This window comes from Oratosquilla oratoria, chromosome 8 (assembly GCF_046742065.1).
Source record: "Oratosquilla oratoria isolate Oo_2021 chromosome 8, ASM4674206v1, whole genome shotgun sequence".
Classification (NCBI taxonomy): domain Eukaryota; kingdom Metazoa; phylum Arthropoda; class Malacostraca; order Stomatopoda; family Squillidae; genus Oratosquilla; species Oratosquilla oratoria.
Window position 1 is genome coordinate 4,258,777 of NC_134784.1, and position 25,167 is coordinate 4,283,943.

At 39.4% G+C, this 25,167-nt stretch overlaps 2 protein-coding genes across 4 annotated transcripts in view; one reads left to right on the top strand and one right to left on the bottom strand.

Moving 5' to 3' along the window:
• The window catches only part of LOC143027554 (uncharacterized), a 71,444-nt gene extending 64,730 nt beyond the window's left edge, over positions 1–6,714 (bottom strand). For 2 of the 3 annotated variants that reach the window (XM_076188860.1, XM_076188861.1), the window contains exons 1-2: positions 6,572–6,714; positions 3,375–3,526 (exon numbers count right to left, since the gene is read on the bottom strand). In XM_076188860.1, the coding sequence (XP_076044975.1) occupies positions 3,375–3,492 (118 nt within the window). In that variant the 5' untranslated portion in view covers positions 3,493–3,526; positions 6,572–6,714. Of the gene's footprint in view, positions 1–3,374; positions 3,527–6,300; positions 6,542–6,571 lie in introns of those variants that run through there. The other variant, XM_076188859.1, reaches the window with a different exon arrangement.
• Positions 6,715–6,794: 80 nt separating this feature from the next.
• mRpL22 (mitochondrial ribosomal protein L22) lies at positions 6,795–24,675 on the top strand. The gene is made up of 5 exons (XM_076188862.1): positions 6,795–6,926; positions 22,175–22,305; positions 23,185–23,304; positions 23,441–23,654; positions 24,289–24,675. The coding sequence occupies exons 1-5, from the start codon at positions 6,899–6,901 to the stop codon at positions 24,510–24,512; spliced, it is 717 nt and encodes a 238-aa protein (XP_076044977.1). The 5' UTR covers positions 6,795–6,898; the 3' UTR covers positions 24,513–24,675.
• Positions 24,676–25,167: the final 492 nt, after the last annotated feature.

Genomic DNA, 25,167 nt, shown 5'->3' on the forward strand with positions numbered 1-25,167 from the left:
ACAAACACATTCATACAATGAAGACAAGGATGAATTACTATTATGGTGCCTCAATCAAATTTCAGTTAAAACACCCAATCTGACAGTTATATGAATTCAGCCACAACTAGTGCATGTACTGGTTGTTTGAGAATGCAAATTAATTGGGTACTGGATAAATGGCAATCTCCTATTCTTGTTCCTGAAGCTCAACCAAAGTATGACCAACATTCAGAATTAGACTACATTACAAATAAGATTCAATACATAATGCCTTCACTATGGTTTCTTATACATTTTTTCCCAGTGTAAGTCATTACTTAACATCCACACACAGAACACTCAAGTAACACCAGTTAAAGTATTCACCTACATAGCACATAACTTCAGTGCATACTATAGGTACTCCTCCAAAATAATTTATGAGGATGAGAACATCCCTGTAGACCACATCATCCTTTCATCCATTTGTGTGTTTCATTTACTCCTTTGCACTCTACCTTCCCTGCTTGACACATTCCACTTATATCCAAAGCCCATTTCACCACATCTATCTATCCACCTCATTCTCTGTCTTCCTCTCAATCTCATTCCATCCACTTCTGCCTTCCATATATTCTTTACTAGTTTTTCTTAGTTCATTCTTTCTATGGCTACACCATAAAGATAACTCCTTTCTGTATATTGCAAATTGGTGAAAATATGTCAGCACAGATACATGATCCAAAAATCAGTTAGATACCCGTATCAAAGACCTAGAAGGTAACATCACAAAGACACATTCAAAACAAAGTGATACTTGCAAGAGACTAAACTTGAATACAGCATAGCCAAATATAAATAAATTATGCAACAAAAAACAATATATATACAAAATCAGTAAACTTTACCAAATTTTTGACAACACGGTAGCTCAATAGACTGATGAGCATCCAATATTGGCAACATCATAGTAATATATATATACATATATATATACACACACATATATATATATATATACACATATATATATGCAATACATATATATATATATATATACACACACACACATATATATGTGCTGAGACAAGAGGGATGGTTGAATGGGTTTTATTTGATTATGATGCTGATGGTGATACTGTGACATGCCTGCAAGAGTCAGCATCCCCAAACAGGCAAGGGCAGAGACCTAACAGCATAGACCTACGTGTCTCCCATCTGCAAGGTGTCACCCTATCCTCAACCCTGCAAGTAGATATGGCCCTGAGGGACTGGCACCTGATCTCCGAACTGGCCCAGAAACTTATTCTAATTTCTCTTGTATTTCCTACCAACCTATTTACTCTTTTATTTGTTTTCCACACAGAACTCCCTGGAAAGAAACTTAGGAGTACTGTCTCTGTTGTAACAGTGTGGGATTGTTTCTATATCACCAGCTGAGGGTAATAAGAGTCGGGGGCGATAACATACTGTTAGTTTTCCATAAGTGAAACATGTGGAAATATTACGGTTAAAATTAATTCTGAGAAATTCTGGGCCTTGTCCGGGGACTGAGCATCAGCCTCCCAGGGTTGCACCTCCAGATGGAGCTGAGGGAATTGGTGTGTTTTGAAAATGGGCAGCAGGGTGCTTATAATCTCTGTCCATCTGGCAGCACCAATACATGCAGGTACCCATGTTTGCAGAGCTGGTTGCATTACTGCCAGACGGGTAGTGTGTTACTGAAAAATCTGGGGTGCATTTCTGTCAGTTATCAATTTCCTTAGTGGGCCACATTACTGCATATGTGTATATGGATATACACATATGCAGTATGTATACTCAGATTTTTCAGTAACGCACTACCTGTCCAGCCCAAATCTACATGATTGGCCCTGCATTTATACATTTCATTAGTCGGATTTCAAGTGTAATGCCAGCCTTATCTATGAATATGAATATATATATATATATATATATATATATATATATATATATATATATATATACACACACACACATATACATACCAAGAGCTTTTTACCCTATACCAGGGGGAAAAACCCGTTGGTATATATTCTATTCATACATAAGGCTGGCATACACTTAAAAGCCGACTTATGGTATGTAAGTAATATGCACATGCAGAATCTAACTGCTCCACCACTTGAATAAAATGCCTGACATGATAATTCTTCAACCAATTTCAATTCAACATATCAAAATGTTATTATCTTAGTTGTGCACACCTACGTGATATAGCATTAGAAAAATAAATATTAATTTTGTAAATTATAATACATGAACTTAATATGCAATTTTCTGGGCAGAAATAAATAACAAAAACCCTTGCTACAAGCAAATCTACTAACGAACAAAGCCACTAGGATATGGTCCAAACGCCATGTTGGTCTGTCCAGTCCAGTCACTGTCAGTTAGACAATGGCTTTCACATTTTGGACCAGGTGTTCTCGAACTCCAGGTGACATTAATAAATGATGTTACAAAGACAAAAGGGCTTCCTTAGACTCTATGAGAGAACACGGGGTTCTGCTGTCTTCTGTTGATTGCCCTAAATACAATAATAATCAAGCAGTCAGCATCTGTGATGACAACAATGACCCAAATGATCTTTAGAATTTGAGGTACCGAATTACTAAGTATAGGTTAGGTTATGTAGGTTAGAATAGGTGAATTTATCATCCTTTCATTTCTTCGACCTTGGTGTCTATCAAAACAAACATGGCATGTCATTCAACCGCTGTGACTTCTTTTGTTACTAAATAGGTTTTAGTGACTTTTTTGTTATTGATTTCCACCAAGAAAATTGTATATTATGTTGATAAATTATAATTTACAAAATTAATAATTAATTTTCTATTGCTATATCTCGTTAGCGTGCACTTTTAAAAATGTACCTAAAATACTCTTAGTTCTATCTTGTTCAGTTCATGAGACAAAAAATTTGTAAATTTTTTTGCTGTGTGATCATAAGAAAAATACTAAATTTTATTCAACTTAAACAATTTCAACACTTTTAATGGGGATTTTCCCTCAGCTGAATAAAATTGCCTTATAGAAGTTCGAATTAAAACAGTCATAAAACAGTGAAAAAGTTAATTGTGATGAGCTTGAGATACTTTTTAACCTTCTCATTGCTGAGGAGGGTTGTTCCCTCAACTAAATAGAATCACCTGGCAAGATATAGAATAGATAACTAGTTGTAGAATATAGTGAAAATGTTAATAAGCTGCCACAGACTAAACAGCCCTACTGACCTAATTGAACTCCCTTGAAATAATAAATGTTCCAATCTAGCAACTGCACCACAAGATAAAAAAGATATTATATAAAAAATAATAATAGCTAAATGAATTAAAAAAATAGATTATATAAAAAAAGATATGTACAGCAAAATGGAAGGCCCTCCTTACCTTGAGAACTGAAGGAGGTGTGGTACTGAATCAAACGTGTTCGTAGTTCTTGCTCCTGCTCCTGCTGTTGCTGCTCTGCCCCTCTGCCCTTTTTGCCACTTGGGTGATCCCCAGTCATCTCCACCTCATTCTTGCTGAGCCGCTCTGATTATCTGCAGAAAAAAAAGGCACGGTACATCAGTTACATACCCTGTGTACAGACTCATCTTTTATATATCAAATATCAGGTCACATGAAAAACTGTCACCCCTGTACACCATATATGAACAGTGGAATAAAGATTAGGTTAGGTTAAGTTAGGCTGAATGAGGATTATGCTTACTGTCATCAACTTATGCATCCAAAGAATCATAAACCCGGGATGGCCCATAAGAAGAATTGTCACCCTAGGTTAGCCCACTTGAAGAATTGCCACCCTGTCGAAGTCTGGGGTGATGATTCTTCATGTGATCCCAAATATCTACCATACTTTCCTTCATGAACAGGGGAATCAATGACCCTTTCATTCTTTATCCTCCTATTACATCCCTTTTCATTCATTTCAAGTTTACCAATAAATCCATTATTGGTAGAAAAGTGTGGAATAAATTCCCATGACCCTCATATCACAGAAAGCTAAACACAGACCAACACCCCTCTTTATGCACAACCTCTGCTTCAAGAAATCTTGTGCTAGTTTTTCCCTTATTTCTCCTCCACTTCCTATTACCATTATTATTCCATTATTATAATAAGTTTTGTCTTTCAAACCCAGCCTTATTATGAAACAAAGTATCTCCTTAATGACAAATTTTTTAAACTTGAAATGGTGTTTTAAGCAGCCAGCAATTTTTTTTAAACAGTACTGACATATATATATATATAAATTCCACCTGAAAGGAAAAATATTTCTAACAAACAAAATATTCTGGCTCAAGAGCAGCCCATTATATATACATTGAAAAAGGAAAGTTGACCTTATTTTAATCCCTTTTATCAACTGATCTTAGTTGTGGTCCTGGTCCTGAATACACAGGACATCAAGGAAAAAAGAAAAAACTGGTGAACAAACACAACCTTGTGTGTGTACCTATGTGTTTCTAAAATAAGTAAATGCATTGAAGTGCACACACACAAACACAGAACTGACCATTCATTAAGCTCTTTCTTCTTTTCATTAAGCTAACAGCATCCTCCATACTGACTATTCCCCCCTCACTCATGCACTGATTTGCAATTCTTACTTGCACATAGAAGGCATGTATTTACCAACCAATGACTTGAATAGTATGCATGAAAGAAAATATGCTTACTAGGTCACATTTCTTTGTTTCCACCAGTCAAACCTGGCTTTAAATTAATCCACGATTTTACCATCTTCTTTGAGACTATTCTAAAGCACACATATGCAAAATTGTTCCTTTACATCACCCTAGGAAACAGTCTTTCTCAATTTGATCCTTTTACTTCATTATCCACTCCCATCCCACTCTTCACCAATCCGATACCCATTTTTAATTTTTATCATAGTTCTTTGTAAATAAAGGACCATCCCTGCCTCTCGCACAGTGCCCAGGCCAGACACAATGGAAAGAGACACAGCACTCCCACAGCAAGGCCCAACAGCTGAAGCTGGTCTGCCCCTAGTGTTTCATTATACATTGATCTCTCCCCCCTCATCTATTTCAGAATTCACAGATCAGATAAAAAGAAATATCTCTGGGCCACATCATCCACTAAGAACCACTCTTCACTCATCTATACCCCAGCTTGGATTCCAGTGATAAAATAATAAACAGAGATACCTTTAAAACTGTTCAAGACAAATGACAAGATGCAAACAACTCCATAAGAACATGTATACAGTGAAACCAAAATCCTCCCAGAGTTCTATGCAAATGCCATTAGTCCCATACACCCATCCCATTACATAACAAGTTCCACCAACTGACCATAGAAAGACACTACACTATTCAAACACCTACAACTTACCCCATACAACACATCCTTAACAAACAAAAATACTAAAACAAGGACTCCTTGAATGACCAAATTCCCCCTATGAAAAGGCCACCTAAGACATACACGTACTTCCATGAAACCTAGTTTTGCAGAGGCTGGACTATTGCTCAGTTATGGAGCCCAATTAAGGCTTGCAAATTGATGTGCAAGTGAACACACAAAGGTAGTTTAAAATAAAATGAAAATTTAATAGCCTGTAGTTACTTCCTTATTCCTTATATAAGAAAGCCAGACATATGGTACCTATGGATAACCCAAGAGAAAATGCTCCAAACCTCAAAAGCCTAATAATTAGAGCATATTTAGATTTTTGAGGATGTAGTCATAATCATAATGTAAGCTTCATGCCTAGAGTAGGAACACTAACACTAATAAATAGCACTAACACTAAAACAGCTTCAGTTACAAGTAACAAGACGACAAGAATATTTACCTGCATCCCAAGAATACTTAAGAGATGCAAGATGGTCAATAATATTTCAAAACTTATCTTAATGGACATCTGTCAAAACTAGAGGACATCCAAATATATTTATAATATTGTGCAGGGTAAAATTCATTAGCAAATAGTTTGTAATAGTAATTACTCTGTGATGGCCAGCTGGAGTGAGGAACTGCAATGAACACACCCAGGTCAATCCAGGAACCTAGACACGACAATGACCTAATTATCTGTAAGTCACTTACATTACAACAAAAGACAAGTTTGACACTTGGCCCTCAATTCTTCTCTTTTCTGGTACTGTGCCCACCATTGAATAGTTCTTTACAAATTCTGTTATATAGCTTTCAACAGTCTTTGTAATAATTACAAAGCTATCCATAGAAGCTCACATACGCTTACTAACACACATCTATTTCATGACCTAAATACCTCGATATCTGTCTGAAACAAAGCGTTTGCGGTTAGATTCGTGACATTCACCTTTACAAGACTTGTTTATCTTCTTTCGCGGCGTTTCTCCACCACAGTGCAACTATTCACAATTCAGAGAACGATTTTTTGTACTCCTCAGACTTGACACCTGGCTACATTTAACTAATTTATTGTGTGTTCACGTTTTTCACGATACCATGAGTCACGTCTTATTCAACAATCCTGTAGCCTACTACGCAAACCAAGAACCAATCACTAAGGATTAAGTTTATGCAAAGGTTTACAAAATAAACAATAAAATACTATAGAAACTACTTACACAATACCGCTTCAGGTAAATGGTACAACCATAGGAGTCACAATTTGTCAACGAAAATATTGTATTTTTAACACGACAATCACTCTCAGTTATTGACGTCTGCCAAGCTTTGTGCTTAGCCAGAAGTAGTGTTTGAAATGGTGTCAAAATCAAATAAGATTTAAGTTTTTAACGATTTTGATTATAATGCTTTAACATTATTTCAATTACTTTCTAATATAAAAATCTACTTTAGATATACACTAGAGGAGTCTAAACTTCATTATACGAAATTCAGCTGATGTATCGATCGGCTCGACTCATACGAACACATTTGTATACACAAAGATGGCGGCGCCCATAGTGGGCCGACTGGGTAAGTATTGTTTATTTAAATTATAATAGGAACACAAACTTTAAGTTATATTGTCTTACAACTAACCATGGTTACACATTAAAATAGCTATGTATGCTTTTGCATGCAACATGCACTATACGTACGTAGTGCATGAAATAGATTTTGATCATTGTGGCTGACAATTCCTAGTAACTTATTTCTGTTTTTATTCTTGGTGTATATTTTCCGTCATCTTGCAAGCCTTTAATTGTCATTCTAAGGACGGGCTTACAACATTTTACTAATTTTTTTCACTTAAAGTAAAGAGAAACGTAAAGGATGATAAAAATAAAAAAGTATATCAATGAATTTAGTTTCCCATCATGATCATACAGTAACAATCACAGATGCAATAATTATTATTATTTATATAAATCTCGTAAGTTACTAAAAACCCAATCTAAATTCATAAGGGATTTCAAAACTTTCTCTCCTACATGTGGATCTTTCTGATGGTTAAAAAGAAATAAATTCATATAGTATACTAAATAACTTTTCTTTTAAACTTGATAAGACAAGTTGATGAAAAACAGAAAAGGCAAAAGCACAGATTCCATTTATTAATCTAAATTAAATGGAGGACATTGCTAATATTAACTGGTGTACTGCTAGAAGCTTTGGTTGTGCGAGTTCAGAAACAGCCAATCCTACTTCATAGCCTTTTTTTTTAGGTAAATCATTATTGCATTTCAAATTTGAAGAAATTTTCCTCTGTGTCACTGTAATGGAACTTTGAATTCCATGGATTTTATTAATGATATCCCTCTCCTACATTCTCTACCTCACATCCCCTGTCTACCTCTCTCTCTTTCCTCCTTGGCCTACCCTCTTTCTATCTTCTCCTTTCCTACCTCTCCCTATCTGTCTACCCCCCTCTCTCTCTCTCTCTCTCCCACCCTTGCCTCCCTCTTTCCCACCCTTGCCTCCCTTTTTCTCTCTCTCCCACCCCCTGCCTTTCCCTTCCTCCCCCTTTCTCTTTCTCCCACCCCAGCCACCCACTTTCTCTCCCACCCCCTGTCTCCCTCTCTCTCTCTCTCCCTCCCACCCCTTGCCTCCCTCCTCTCTTTCACACACACCTGTCTTCCTGTCTCTCCTACCCATACCTCCCTCTTTTTCAGTCTCTGCCACCCCCTTTCTCTCCCTGCCTCCGTCTTTCTCTCTCTCCCATCTCCTGCCTCCCTCTTTCACTCTGTCCCATCTCCTGCCTCCCTCTTTCACTCTGTCCCACCCCTGCCTCCCTCTTCCACTCTCTCCCATCCCTGCATCCCTCTTCCACTCTCCTACCCCTGCCTACCTAGCTCCCTCTCTCCTACCCCTGCCTACCTCTCCCCCTCTCACTCCCACCCCTGCCTTCCTCTTCTCTCTCTCTCGCCAACCTCCTGCCTCCCTCTTTTTCTCCCACGCACTGCCTCTCTCTTTTTCTCCCGCCCCCTGCCTCCCTATTTCTCTCTTTCTCCCATCCCCTGCCTCCCTCCTTACCCTTCTCTTTTTCCCTCCTTCCCTCCCGCGTTGCTTCATTTCATCCCTCCCATTGGGTTAAAAATAGCATGTCTATTCATCCACCTCAATGCGTGCTCCTCCACCCCTCCCACACTCCACTTCCATCAAGTCCCGATCGTCTCTCCCTCTATGTATTTTTAATATTTTACTTGTCATAGAATAAAGATGTAGGAACAGATGAAAGGGAAGGCAGCCATTCTCGCTCGGTGTGTAAAGTTGAGAGGCCCATCTGCAGGGGAATATTGCATATTGAAATTACAACCCAAGTATTGGATTTCGTTTCATATATTTATCAGCGTCATCACTGCCCAGAGACAACTCGAAGCTGAATCAAACTACCTGGGAATATTGAAGATAAAATCCTAAATGGGTTTAGAGGACATTAACAAATTAAATAACAAATGTAGTTAATGAGTTTACTTATTTATATATATATATATATATATATATATATATATATATATATATATATATATATATATATTAATGCAGAAACCACACGGAAATTAAAGCTCGGAATATTGAACGTTTTCGTCTATTACGATACCTTCAGAGTACAAGAAAGAAAAATAGAACAATATTGTACAAAAATAAGAAAACTGGGGAAGGCTACAACCACATAGATCTTTCAGACTATATACATACACCCACATACTGATACACATGAAAATAATAATAGTGATAATAAAAAAGACAATCATGTGGCCGAAAAGTCCACAGAGGCATTTGGGCACAATTAAGAGTCATAGTACCGTTTTATTATTTTATTCTAGTTTGAATAAACCTAAACTCAGATTGATGTAATCATTTTTTTTTATATATATAAAATTAGCAGTGGTGGGCAGCGATAATTTTTGCGATAAAACGATAATGATAAAGCGATATTTTTTCCGCTAAGTCCTATAACGATAAAGCGATAAATTTCAAAGATACCTTAAAGCGATAAATCCAAAAATACTCTATTTTTGCTACTTATGCATTTAAAAGACTTTTTTTCACTTAAAACACCATATCTGTTTGCCGCGTAACAATGAGCCTTGTAACCTCCCGCCGTAACGGTTTTTCGTCTTCTACTTTATCGCTGGATTTATCGCGGGAAATTTGAAAGCGATAAATTTTTCCGGTTAAAGCGATATTATCGCTTTACTTATCGCAACGCCCACGACTGAAAATTAGATTCATTGACGTTCCTTTTTAGAACAGAATTACATTAAATCTTCCGGACATTTAGTCTTCTGGACAATTAGTCCTCCCAGTAGCTTGTCTTCAAGTTACAATAGGATAATCAGCTTAAAACTTCAGTTATTATTATTTTATTATCAGTTGGCGATTTAATATAACCATATATAAGTGATAAATAAGATAAGAATACGAGGATTAGAGGCTCTAGGGTACCTTATATTACACACGTGGTATGACGTGTACCAAGTTGATTGATGTGCTGCTAAAATTAGGTATATACTGTATGTGATGAATCAATTGTGTGAACGAGTTGTGTTTGCAGTTTTGTGGACTAGTTTTCCGAAGACGCGTTATCCGTTCAGCATATGTGTGAAGAATGTGAAAATAAATATATTTTGAGGTCAGATCTCCCTATTAGAGGTGGTCTTCAAAGCACAAGGATGATCGGTTTACCTCATGTCAAGAGTAACATACTCTGGAATAACATTAATAATTCCCTTCCACATAGAATAGAAGGTAAAAAAAAAATGTATATCTCAACACATTATATACCCGACAGACTGAAATCCAATAAGGGTTATGCACTCATAATAGATTTTATTTTAGGATAATTTTGAAATTACCTTGTGAAGTCACAATATTTTAAGATAAGATAGAAAAATTCTCTTCTGCAACCAAAGAAGTTGAAATAAGATGTCACTTAAAAGCGGTACATATGAACGGAACCGAAACGTCCGCGCACGTTGGGCTCGAGCCTGCAACTTCTTCGGTCCACAGAGGTGCCACTACCCTGGACGTTTCGGCCTCATGAAATTGTCAACCCCGGACGTTTTGGTCACATTCATATATACCGCTCTTAGGTCATGTCTTATTTCAACTTATTTGGCACCAAAAGGAATTTTTATTATATTCATTAATTCACAAATGAATAAAAGTAAAGAAAAATATAAATAATAAATTAACCAAAGTAGTTATGTTGGTGTTTCAAAAGTAAATAAAATAAAATAATTATTGGCATTTTGTTGTTCTAAAGTTGGAGTAGACAAAAGCAAACGTGGAATGAATTTCTAACTTATTTGATTTTAAAGAACTTCAGAAGATTAAATGTCCAATTTTAGAAGACTAATTGTCAGAAGACTAACAAGTGGAAAACTAATTGTCCAGAAGACTAAATAGCCTACATCCGTCCCAGGAAATATATGGTTTGTGTCATCCTGTCATCCCCATCCACAAAGTTATCAAATCTTCGCTTAAAACAGCTAATAGATTCAGTTCTTCCTTGTTTCCTTATTAAATATAAATTTGTTATGTGCAACATTGGATAACTTATAAACGGGGATGAAGGAAGGGCACTTGGTAAGGGCTAGCGTGGCCTTCCCCGAGTCGAAAGCCCTAACGTGTTTGTTCCTTCGGTCATTATACGTTCCTTCCCGCGCTTTTTGTATTGATGCCCGCTGTTCCAACGAAGTTTACTTTCTCTTCCAAGATAAATTGCACTGTAGTACTCACCAATTTGGATAAAATGATAATAATAATCATCTCTTTGGCTTTTTGTGTCTTGATGCCATGTATGTAGCTTCCACAGTTCTGACGTTCTGGGTGGAAGGTGTCGTAAGTTTCGCGCGTCTAAACGTCAAGGATTGACTCCCTTGTGGTCAAATGTCCACCCTGTTTTCGGATAGTCTTTTATCCCCGCTCTCTCTCTACCGAGAATAAGGGTTGCAATAAGTAGTACTGCAATACACGAAGTACAAAAATTGCTTTTGCTAATTCGTGTGAGTAGAAACGACTTCGGGTACGATTTTTTTTTTCTATTTTCCAAATGTCATATTACTATAGACGCAACGAGAACTGGCCGCTAAGGCGGGGTTAGGGAATTTCCCGGTATTGCCACATCTCAACAGATAACACGGCTCGCCCACCCGCCCGCCCGCTCTCTCTCTCTCTCTCTCTCTCTCTCTATATATATATATATATATATATATATATATATATATATATATATATATATATTTATCCATGGCGAGAACGTGCGTGTGGATGCAATGTTTTCTGAATGCAGTGTGGGGGCGTGGCCAGAGAAGGGATAGAGTGGCAACGTCGCTCCCTCCCGCACATATGCCATGTCCACGAATCGAGGAAACGAAACCTTTGTATAGAAAACATTGCTTTGATTTATACCTCAGTGGTGGTGTGTGACAAAAAATTATAATATAATTATATGTGGCAACATTATAAAATCATAAAATAAAGTTTAAAATAAAATAGAATTATAAAATAATTATATGTGGCAACACAGGGGGAATCTCCGTGCTCCGCCCTAACGGCCAGTTTTCGATGCACCGAGTATAGTGTGTCATATAGTGAAGAGCTAAGTGACGAAATAAAAGTTAAAATTAAAATATGAATTTTAGACATATTGTTGAGATGATCCTCCAGAAGAAATATTGTAATCGAAGTCGTTTCTACTCGAACGAAGAAACAAAAGCAAGTAACATGCTAGCTTAGTGTATCGCCACTTGTACAGTACTATACTCGTTGCATTGAGAAATGGCCGATAGGGCGGAGCACTGGGAGTCCCCCTGTGTTGCCACATATAATTATTTTATAATTTTATTTTATTTTATAATTTTATTTTATTCTATAATTTTATTTTATATCTTTATAATGTTGCCACATATAATTATATTATAGTTTTTTGTCACACACCACCACTGAGGTAAAAATCAAAGCAATGTTTTCTATACAAAGGTTTCGTTTCCTCGAGTCAGACATGGCATTTGAGCAAGAGAGAGCGACGATGCCGCTACATCTATTCTCTGGCCCCGCCCCCCTCACACTTCATTCAGTGTGAGCCGTGCGGGCCGTGTTATCTGTGGAGATGTGGCACCACCGGGAAATCTAACCCCGCCTTAGCGGTCACTTATCGTTGCGCTGACTATAGTATAATTTTTCAAGATCGATTGCATTTGTGTGATCACCTCAGTGTCTTGTCTCAGTTAAAAACATATTTAGTGTGAATTTGACTTATCATATTATATTTATTAATTAATTTACTGTGGTTGAGTTTACTACAGATTTTTGTCGCATTCCAAAAATCGACCACTGGAGAAAAGAACTTAAAACTGTGCTGCCGAAGCTACCCGGGCCCCTCCTCCTCCAGTTGCTACGAGAACCGGACAACAGATCACAGCTTTACATAGACGTCTGTACACAATGGATCTCACATACATTCATGAAATTCACAAAGAATAAATACAATAAAATGAATTAAATGCACACTTGTACGACAACTAAAAATATACAGTTCATGGCCATAAGCACCAAACAGTTGGTCACAAGCGTCTATAGACAACTATTCACATACATTCCTAAATACACGACAAAATAAAATAAAATAATAAAATACGCCCGTTAACAGAGAAATAAACTAGCCACGATCACATACAGGATCAACTCAACCATCTGTACATATAGGCATATGCTTTATATTCACCCACGCCAGACAGTTAATCATGACCTTGCACAAACAACTGCTTACCGTTGTTTCTGTTTGCAACCATAAAACCTAAGTGAAAAATGGAATACACACTTATACGTTAAAAAAAATCAATCCAATCACGTTCATACACACTGTGATCTTTGTTCATATTGTGTTCTCTCAAGATATTAATGCTGGTGACACTATGTTGAGTCAGTCATCATGTTGCTTGTGCCCAAGTAGATTGGGTTTAAGTCTATGCACCTATTTAAAAGCTGCATCTTTCCGTCTTACTGCCCGTTTATGTTCTATTCTAGTGGCGAGTTTCTTCTGCGTTGCTCCTGTGTAATCTGAATCATAATCCAAATAACCAATGCGGAACACTACACCGTCCTGCATGCTGAGTGGGTATTTCCGTGTCCTTGACCCTGGTGAGGTTATGATGCTACCTGTATGTTCTTGTCCCAGAGTAACCTGGCCGTTACCTCTGATGCACCTTTAATGTATGGAATTGTGACCCTGTGTCCTGTGTGAGGGGATTGTGTCTCGGTGCGTCGTGTCCTCGTCCATTTCCGTTATGCCCAGTTCGGATAACCGTTTGATCGGAAACCATCACGTAGCTGCCGTTTCTCCGCCCTCACCGCGACAGTCGTAGAGGATCACAAGCAACAAGGGTGGCTAGAATGTTTTGCCTGGATCTAATATGATGGATAGTAGATGAAGTTTTGAATTATCTTTTATTGAATCTATGATTGTCTTGTCTATATATTTTCGTTATACTGACGAATTCTGTATACTGGTCGGGTATAGTAAGTTTCGGTATTTCGATATAGACTACATAGAATAGACCACTTGCTCGCACGGGATCGGTTTTTGTAGGAGGGAAAAAGAACTCTGTAGGAAAATAGTTGTGTATAAAAGGGGACTATTGCCACTAAGCGCCTTAATGGATACTTATTAGTTTTGTGTTGTGGCTCAGGAGACAGGGCAGAAGACCTGAAATTCGAGGCCTGCTTCGCTAATGATGAGCGGACTCTGGGCTTTCGGGATAGTGGTAAGGATCCGGACTTCTGTGTATACTGTACTTCTTCCATGATCTGGTGACCCATAGGATATGACCGGCAAAACCAGTAGCATTGTCACGTCTAAATTGTCTTCAAAGAAAACGGGGAGACAGTTTTCTTTATATTTGCATATATGACCGGTATGATTAAAGAGACTGCGAAAGGTGAATGAGTGATTCAGCGACCAACCCCACGGAAATTCCTAAGTCGGGAGCCGGGGCGCGATTTTTTTTTTTTTTTTTTTCCACAAGACTTCTGGACCCCAATAATAACTCAATTGCATTACAGCCAATCAGAACGCACCTGACTTTCATACGTCAGGCATCATACGCGTTTACGTTTCGGATGAATAGAGGGGAAGCGGTCATAGCAGAAATTGAAAAAAAAAATTCATGTTCAGAATTATCATATCATTCCCATATAGTAGCGTCACCTTGTTGCCATGCCCCTTCACTACGGGCCACATCGCACGTCTGGCAGCATTAGCTTTCACCCGTGAATTTTGATAACCATAGAAAATATGATGGAGCCAGTTTGTTTAGAGAGTATGGGGGTCACGCAGGCACGACTACAATAAATATAATCAAGAAGCCCATGTCGGCATCCTCGCGTACACACTTGCAATCCTCATGACGCCCACGTAGGCGCCATCTTATGGAAGTGACTAGGGCGTGAAAGTTTGGGTTGTACACAGTCGTTCGGGAATTTTCGTACTCTGGCTACTCGTGCCAAACGTATTTCTACAACACACATAGAAATGTATAAATAGCGTGATATATCGTGAGACTTGCACAAGGCATCCAGTGTCTGCAGAGGCCCAAACTACTATAGGGGAATGATATGATAATTCTGCACATTATTTTTTTTTCTGCTATGACCGCTTCCCCTCTTCCCTCTATTCATCCGAAACGTAAACGCGTATGATGCCTGACGTATGAAAGTCAGGTGCGTTCTGATTGGCTGTAATGCAATTGAGTTAATATTGGGGTCCAGAAGTCTCGTGGAAAAAAAAATCGCAGCCGGGGCAACGTCGCCTGACCTGAGATGCCACATCGTCTAACAAGTCTCGTATTTTCTTTACATGTAGTGTATAGCAATTACTCATATTACCTACCATTTAATGACGAAAAATCAATATGCATTTAGAATATTCCATGCTAACATACTCGGGGTATTGGGCAGCTTCTGGTACATGCTGAATGTTTTGATTCAGTACGGGACAACACCGTACGAGATAATAGAAATAGTATAGGAGGGGATACGAATGGTAGTGTCATATCTCTAAACTATTTAGTAAACAACTCAAGGTTTGGCATATTTGGTATATTCTGATCTTTTGTAGAGCATGAATTATAATCTACCTGCGGATTTTGTCCTCCGTATGTGTGAATTTGTCTTGTGGGATTTAGTCCCGGGATTTTGTCCGTAGCCCTGCGGATTAGGCTTCTCTTGTGGCAGTCCGGGTGGTAGCTGTAGTCTATCTGTGTGTGTGGGTTTTCTGTATACTGTACATTGGTCTTGAGGTGGTCTCCTCGTGATATTAAGATGTCAAGGAACGGAAGCAGTCCAATAACTTCCAATTCCATGGAGAACTGGTTGGTCGGTTCCATGTTATTGACCCTAGTGAAGAAGGCGCATTACAGCGAAACATCATCAACGTGGATCCATGACATAATACCTCCGCCCAAAATACCTCCAGCCAAAATCCCACACCCAAAATACCTCCTAAACTACCCATAATACCTCCATGCAAATGATAAGTGTTATGATAAGGACATTTGGGAATGATATTGTAAACAATACGTAGAGTATAGCATCCTATAGAAAGTATCATTAGAGGACTTTTTCATTCAGGATTATGGTAGTATGGTAGATCAAAGGAATAATCAATTCTATATAGAAATTTTCAATCAAAGGAATCAGACGACTTCAGTTCACATGTTCAAATCAAATAATGTATTTTACCCTTTATAATGTATTTTACCCAAATATAATGTATTTTACCGTATATCAGTACCTGGTCGCCATCTGTAATGCCATATAGTAATTAAGCCAATTTTCAAAGATGAAATAAGATAAGACACCTCTGACTCAAATTACTATATGCCATTACAGATGGCGACCAGGTACTGACATAGGGTAAAATACATTATTTGATTTAACTTCTGATTTTAAGGACCCTTGTATCCAATTAATTAAACAATTACCTATGGGTGAACATGTGAACTGAAGTCGTTGTATTGTTTTGTCTGATTCCTTGTTTACAATATCATTCCCAAATGTCCTTATCATAACACTTATCATTTGCATGGATAATTTGAGATCGTTACTGATAATTACGCCGATATTACAAAGATTACAAAGGCGGAGCATGCCGACAGGTGACCTTTTGATCCATATCTAGGTCGGATGCGAAAAAAAAATCATTTATGAAAAAAATGGAAGCTACTCACTTTTGTTAACGAATTTCCAAATAACTTGTAATCGTACTTACTGTTATTTTTACCTATGTGCATTACCTTGCATTTACTTGTGTAAAATTTCATTAGCCACTTTTCAGACCATTGCTGTAATTGATCTAAATCTTCATTCCGCAAATTATAATTATTTCAATAAACTTGACAATTTAAATTTATAACCTTCTAAGCAGTACAAACAGCACAATATGCATGGTTGTTGAATTATTAAGTTTATCTAGAAAAATATCAAAGGGACCCCAACTCTCATCCCAAAGAGTGAAAATATCATGAACGTATCTTAACCAAATCATACCCCCAGGTATGATTTGGTTAAGATACGTTGATGATATTTTTCTAGATAAACTTAATAATTTAACAACCAACATCAAGTTCAAAGTGGAATGGGAAAAATATGACAAAATCCCCTTTTTAGACATCTTAATCATGAAGAATGAGAATAAGCTTGCTTTTACTGTGTTTAGAAAGAACACTCATTCAGGTAGTTACCTCCATTTCTTCAGTCATCACCCAGATCACATTAAAAGGAGTGTAGCTTCGGGACTTTTTCTCCGAGCCTTTAGGATTTGTAGCCCCCAATTTTTAGAACACGAATTAACTTCTATCAAGTCCCAATTAACAAAATTAGCCTACCCTCATTGGTTTCTGGATAAAGCCCTTAGTCAAGCCAGAGCCAGTTTTTTCAAACACCCTTCCACTAAGTCAAAGAAAGAGAGACAAAATCCCCTAGTCATCCCCTTCTCAGAGTCCATCAGTCAATTGTCCAAGTTTCTTCCCAAAGAGAAAGTAAATTTAATTCATAACTACCCTAATACTATAAATAAAAAAGTTGTTAATGTTCACCAGAGGTTGAAGGAAGAACATATCCCAGGTGTTTACTCCCTTCCGTGGAAAGATTGTAACCTTTCATACATTGGCCAGACGGGGAGAGACCTACCGACAAGATTAAATGAACACAAAAGGTCGATTAGATATGGCCAAATAAATTCAGCAGTGTTTCAACACGTTAATAAATTTAATCACCGGATGGACTGGGAGAAATCTGATCTCATTTATAAATCAGGGTGTGGGTTCAGAAGGAAAATGGTGGAATCAACATTAATTGATTATCTGCCCACGATGAATATTTCCAAGGGTCAATGGACCCCAGACATCATTTCAGGACTATTCATCACCAAAAATATTGTCAACAAGCTTCCTCCCCCTCCCCCTGACCCGACCTCGTGTCAGCCTCAGGTCAACTAGGGTTGGGGCAGTGATGTTCTTTATCTTCTCATGTTCCCTTTCTTTTGTAAGAGGTTGCTACTTAAGATAGCCTCCTCCCTGCCACTTTGTACTACTGAAGAGGATTGCAGGTAGCAATCGAAATATATAGTTCCGCTTACGCAACTTTTTCTTTCGTCCGACTGTGGTGTTAGTTGTGATATATATATATATGTGTGTGTGTGTGTGTGTGTAATGATTAGTGTTGTGTATTGGATCGTATTTTCGCGGTGCACAGGTGTATGTTGGCCGGTGAGTGGGCAAAAGAATGTCCGAACACAGGGAGGGAATATCTACTCATTGCCGCTTCTCGCACGAACCTTCGGACGTCTTCCTGTGGAAGACAGACGTATTACGTAAGAGAATGGGTAGGGACGTCAGAAGGCGGAGGCTTTATATGTGATAATATGAGACCAGGAGAATGAGATAAGATGGACAGAAAATATGTATATTTTGACCATTATCTCTGGTACTCAGCAGAATTATAATGTGGAGTGTGAGAATATAGCTAAGAGGGGGATTTGGGGACAGGGGAAAGAGGGAGGACTCAGGTTATAAGAACATAAGAATGAAGGCACAAATATGCCACTACATTATGCCTTCCTAAGTGATTATATATATATATATATATATGATAGCGTATTGGTTTAAGTCACTGTAACTTTGTTACGGGTTAGCTGGGTTCGAATCCTAGGCTTGTCCACGTTTCAATTTCCAACGGATGCCTCCATCGAGCGATTCTTCAGTCTCGACTGCGATGGCATGGAATTAAAAGTGATTTGTGGTAAAATATATATATATATATATACATACATACATATTCAGATCAGCAAATGCTATGGTGGAATTAAAATCGAAAGAAAGTAAAAATGATAATTGTTGGAAACAGGAAGAGGGATGCGCGTCAGCACAGGAACTGCGGCTAATGAGGATGCACTGTAGAATGGCCGAACGAGCGGACGATGTGAAGGGTTATCACACTGGGCATCACCAGCGTCGACCGTTGAGAGTTTGAGTAAAAATTACTTCGGTTACAATATTTTATCTTTGAGATCTCCACATATTAAATGTTCTTTCCGAAATGATGAACTAAGATTATAAACCTGTACGAATGTTAGACATATTGTTGAAATGTCCTTAGAGAAGTTTAGGTTTCTGCAAACGAAGTCATAGTCTAGTTATTCGAATGAAGGTTGGAGGTAGGATGTTGGAGGGAAAAATAGCCTAGTGTGATAACCCCTTAAACCCGCGGGTGTGACCTTTGACCCAAGGAAGGTCACACCAGGCCTTACCAGTCGACCCTCCCTCATTCTCAGATATGTTTTGTCCTGTGTTGTAGATATTCCTTTTAAATGGCCGCCAAGCTGAAAGATAAGAATAAAATATTGTAGTCATTCAATTCGTCTCCTTCCGCTGCAACCCACTTTTGTCATGAAGTCAGTGTGTGATCCATCATTGTCTTGGATCACGTGTAGGACTCGTGATCGACAGCTATTAACCTCTCGGATGAGAGCTCAGATCTCATAGATGACCGATCTATGGGTAATGCTGTGACTTTACACGCACGCGCTCGCGACTCACCGGCGCAGTGGCAGCGTTCGCGTCCGCCACTACAGCGGTCCGGGTTGCACTCACGTCAAAGATGAGACAAACCCGTGTGCGTTTCTCGCTGTGTAGGTGAACAGTTGCCAGATGTCGCTAGCCATTTATAGAATCGTCCTGTTTTCAAAAAAGGATGTGTTTGTTGGATAATCATTTCACTTTGTGTTAAATTAATAATTAACAATTAGACTCTATAGGTAACGTTTATTCTAGTTCTAGTTAGGTATATAATTTCAAATATGATAATGATGCCATAAGATAGCGCTGTGCAGGAATTTGCAAACAGAAGTACGTGTATCTGCAAACATATAGTCACGTGCTGGGAGGTTGGTACGATGCATTGCATGTAGCTAGATAATGTAGGCCCTTGTGGACACTTAGTTGTAAGCCGAGGTATTTAATATATACTATAATAAGGAGCAATGTGCCTCTGTGTATACTTCTTTCTGTGTGTGGTTATGTACGTAATGTCTGTCAATTAAGATACGCCGGAAAAACGATCCTCTAGAAAAAGTGAAGATGAAAATAGTGTGATTCAAAACTTAAACATTAAAAAAGACTAGGTAATAAAATCTTATATGTCATTTGACAGTGACTTGGATGCGCTTTTGGTTTAAAATATAACAATTGAAAATGTTATATCAAAAGTAATCGCCTAAGCAACGAAATAATAAATTTATTTCGAAAAAATGTGCATTTTAATTTATTAATAAATAGTTAAAGGAGATCGAAATCGAATAACAAGAGAAATCAGAATCCCGTGATTTTCAGGGGCGTTTACACTAATATTTCATAATCTTCCTAAATGATAAATAAAAATGTAACTGTATTCTAAAATAAAGGCAATTACAAAGTGAAATGATTATCCAACAAACACATCCTTTTTTGAAAACAGGACGATTCTATAAATGGCTAGCGACATCTGGCAACTGTTCACCTACACAGCGAGAAACGCACACGGGTTTGTCTCATCTTTGACGTGAGTGCGTCCGGGTTCGAATCCCGCCCAGGGCTAAAATAATTTCAGTATCGCTGCGCAGCGAATCGTTACTCCAACTCTGGTGGGCGGAGAGTTGTGTGTGTGTGTGCGTGTAAGGTCACAGACCCATAGATCGGTCATATAATTATTAGCTCTGAGCTCTCTTTCGAAAGGGCAGTAGCTGTCGATCACGAGTCCAACACATGATGCAAAATCATGGTGAATCACACACAACTCCCCGCCCACAAGAGTTGGAGTAACGGCTCGAAACGCAGCGATACTGAAATTATTTCAGCTCTTGGTGGGATTCGAACTCGGACCGCCGTAGTAGCGGTTGCGAACGCTACCACTGCGCCGTCGAGCAGTATGTGTTAATCTAAGTATATTATACAGGAAAGGGGCTACGCTCGTTATGTCCCGTCTCCTGTTCTCTAATATTATATCATACCTAGCCTCAAAATAATATAGTTTCATCTTAATCTTTATCCTTAATTTCCAACTATCATATTTAGATTTGAATTAATATATTGTTTGATCTTATGCTATATAACTTGCTAAGATATTCCAAGTATTTATGCATTGTGTGTTTGCGATTCACCATGGTCTTTGGATCATGTGTTGGACCCGTGATCGACAGCTATTTCCCTCCCAGAAGAGAGCTCAGAGCTCGTATATGACCGATCTATAGGTAATGCTGTGACCTTACACGCACACACACACACACACCCCAACTCCTCGCCCACGAGAGTTGGAGTAACAACCCGCAGCGCAGCGATACTGAAATTATTTCAGCCGTGTGTGTGTGTGTGTGTTCACCTTGGTCTTTTTCACCTTGGTCTTTTGGATCACGTGTTGGACTCGTGATCGACAGCTATTTCCCTCCCGGAAGAGAGCTTAGAGCTCGTATGACTGATCTATGGGTAATGCGATGACCTTACACACACACACACACACACACACACACACACACACACACACACACACACACACACACAAATCCCCGCCCACGAGAGTCGGAGTAACGACCCGAAGCGCAGCGATACCGAAATAATTTCGGCCCTGGGCAGGATTCGAACCAAGTACTCCCGCACCTCCAAACTGGCAGTCCAGTACTCTATCAACCACGCCACCGAGTCGTGTATGTGTGTGCGTGTGCGCGCGCGCGCGTGTGTGTGTGCACTTGATTGACAATACTTTTTTCCAGTTTTCAACTTCATTATGGGTCACACGTCCATAATATTTCATCATGTCATATAGTAAGAAAGTATGAATAGAATTTTGAGACTTCCAGCATACATTCCCCCCCCCCTCTCCTTTCCATGTCGCTCCCTCTCTCTTCCTCTCTTTTAACCCCATTCTTCCTGACTCTCCTCTTCCTCTCCCAATCTCTCTTCATCTCTTCCCCCACCCTCGTTATCTCTCTTCCCTTTGTCTATATCTCCTCCCCCTCCTCATCTCTCCATCTCTCCTCCCCCCTCCTCATCATTCCTCCATCTCTCCCCTTCTTCCCATCGGGGTATTGACCTACTGAAACCCTATTCTGGCCAGGGTGATCCCGGTAATTGAATGAAGTCCGCATTTTCAGATGTAAAATCCAATAAATGTCGGAGGGGTTAAGGACAAAAGAAATCCCCGTCAGTCATAACAAATTTGTTTCACCGTTTGTCATCCTTTTTCAGGGGGAGGTTTGTTCGGGAGAACACTACCCAGATTAAGCGGAGTTGTCCATCTCAGTGTGAACAATAAAGGTCTTCCAGCACTTGGGACAACCATATTACCCGCTTCCTTCCTACAACTTGGACATAAGCAGGTAATTTGACAAAGTCGAAGCAATTTCGCCTCTTGTGTAGTCCAGCGGTTGTGACCATTGAAGTTGAAGAGCTGTAGATCTTTCCATTAGGTAGAAGCAGTTTCACCTCTTGTGTAGTCAAGGAAGGGAATAAACTTCCTTTAGAGATGATGAAATGTAGGATAGCTTTGATAAGGGTCATGCAAACAAGGTAATCATATTAAGACAACGGGGCATGATTCTCTCTCTATTCCTCTTTCCCTCTCTTCCTCCCTCGTTCCCTGTCTCTCCTTCTATCTCTATATTTCTCCCACTCTATCTCTCTCCCTCCATCCATCCTCCCCTCTCCCTCTCTCTCCCCATCCCTTTCCCCTCTCCCCCTCCCCTCTCCTCTTCTCCTTTACCCTCTCTCCCTCTTCTTCCCCTCTCTCTCCCTCTCTCTCTCTCCCTCTCTCTCTCTTTCTCCCCCTCTCTCTCTCTTTTTCCCCTTCCCCATCTCTTTCCCCCTCCCCTCTCTCTCTCTCCCTCCCCTCTCTCTCTCCCCCTCTCCCACCCTCTCTCTCTCCCCCTCTCCCACCCTCTCTCTCTCCCCCTCTCCCACCCTCTCTCTCTCCCCCTCTCCCACCCTCTCTCTCCCCTCTTTCCCACCCTCTCTCCCCCTCTCCCACTATCTCTCCCCTCCCTCTCCCCATCTCTCTCTCCCCCTCTGTCATCATAAACTCCCCCATCTAACTGCCCCTTGACAGAGGACTTTGTAGTGCAGAATTTCATTAGCCCTGCCTTTGGTATAATTTGCCAGTGGCAAGAGCCTGACTGCTGTCACTTTGACCACTGCAAATAGCAGTGTTGTAACCCACTTAGCCAGCAAGCATCCTAATTAATGATTACTTTGTATTTCAGGCACTTCACACAAGCAGTACACAGAATGCCTGGGAAAAGCCATCAGGACCCAGGCGATGGCTCCTTTACAACAACGACAAATTCCCTCCCCAAGCAGAGGGGGAGGAAAGGAGACCAGCAGTAAGTGTATAAAACGTTTACAGTTGTCGAAGTTGGATCAAACACTTTGGGACCCTTTCAACTACCGCTCCAGCAACCACCCATTTCCTTTCAGTACGGTTCTCCAATGTCTTCACATTACCGGTTTCTTTTTCAGTACGTTTGTCACATGAAGACCAACATCAAGTATAGTCCCAAGAAAATGTGGTATGTGGCCTGTTTGGTGCGTGGCATGACAATTGACGAGGCCATAAAACAGTTGCAGTTTATACAGCAGAAGGGAGCTACAGCTGTAAGAGAAACTCTTGAAGAAGCACAGGCGTTAGCAGTGAAGGAACACAATGTGGAGTTTAAAAGTAATCTATGGGTTGGTGAGTATTTTTCTTTTTTGTCTTCTCCTTCCCATAACTAGACATCTTCAAACAGAGGCACTTAAACAATAGGAGGAGGATGGATGCCTAGAAAGCAGTACCCTAGAAGAGGAGTTATTCACAAGCCCACCGTCCAGAGCAGTTAAAAAACCTACACCTCCAACTGAAGTCTCCAGTCCAAGAGGCCAGTACCAGATCTCCAGAATGATCCCACTGTTCACACCTTTTCAGAATATTTCAACTTCCATCCTTTTTGTGTGCACTTAATGATATATGGTTTATTGTGTATAGCAGCATTACTGCTGAAAATATACAGCCTACAGAATTATAAAATATAATAGTGGAAAGATGTTACAAGCATTAAAAGAAAAAAAAACAGTAAGCTAAGAAATAGCCATGTTGTACAACATTGTTATTTCTTGTTGTTGATCAAGTCCACAAATGTCGGTATGGGGCTCTTCTTATACCAGTCGGTGCATGCTCTGATCAGCATGATGGTATTGTGGTGACGCACCTCTCTTCATGGTGGTGGTGGTGGTGCTGGGGGTGATAGCACATGTTTATATTCATGCATGTGTGTGTGCACGTGTCTTAGTATTGGTTTTCTTAGGGTATCTCTCCTGTTCTCTTTCAGCTGAATCCTTCGTATCCAAAGGCCCAGTCATCAAGGGGTTTCGTCGTCATGCTCGCAAACGCGTTGGTGAGGTGAAATACAAGCACTGTCACTATATGGTGCGTTTAGAAGAAGGTAAACCACCAGAGCATTACTACCACTACCGTCGTGACCTGACACCTCAAGAAATGCTTGAACAGTGGTTGGATGATCAGAGGAAGAGAACCATTATCAGGAGTTTATAGTGGAAGAACAACTCCTTGAAACTCCTAGGACTTCGAATATGTTTCTGTTTGTAATATAATAGGATTGTAAGGGAGATGAAATATATATATATGCATCAAAAGCTGTTCACTTAGGTTAAAATGTATATATTGTAATTGTTTTGCATAAAAGGAGTTAAGACATTATTCTATTTTATTCACAAGCACCAGGTCCTTTTCCCCCCATACAAGAGGGTTGTCAAAGCCAAAGCACATGCCCACCATGTTCAACCACCCCAGTGACCAGATCTTGAAAACTGGAATACAGAACACTTAAATTGGAGAGGTATATGGACAATGTGAAATGTACAAAACAATCTTGCAGCTCTAAGACCTGCTTCATTGGCTTGCCAGATCTGCTTGGTGCTCATATATATAAAATTTCACTTCGATATTGTTGCTTTCGAATTAATATACCTGTAAATTTTTCTCAAATTTTCATGTGAAGCGTTTAAAATTTTTAAAATACGGGACGTGCCCTCGAGAGGGTCGATACGGGGCACAGGACAAATGCTTTAAATACAGGATGTCTGGTCACCCTGAACCACCCCTCCCATCTCAGCATGGGTCAAAAGCAATGCAGCAAGACACAGCTCTTCCAAAAAAGAGTTCCCGATAACCAGAGCCGATTTATTCC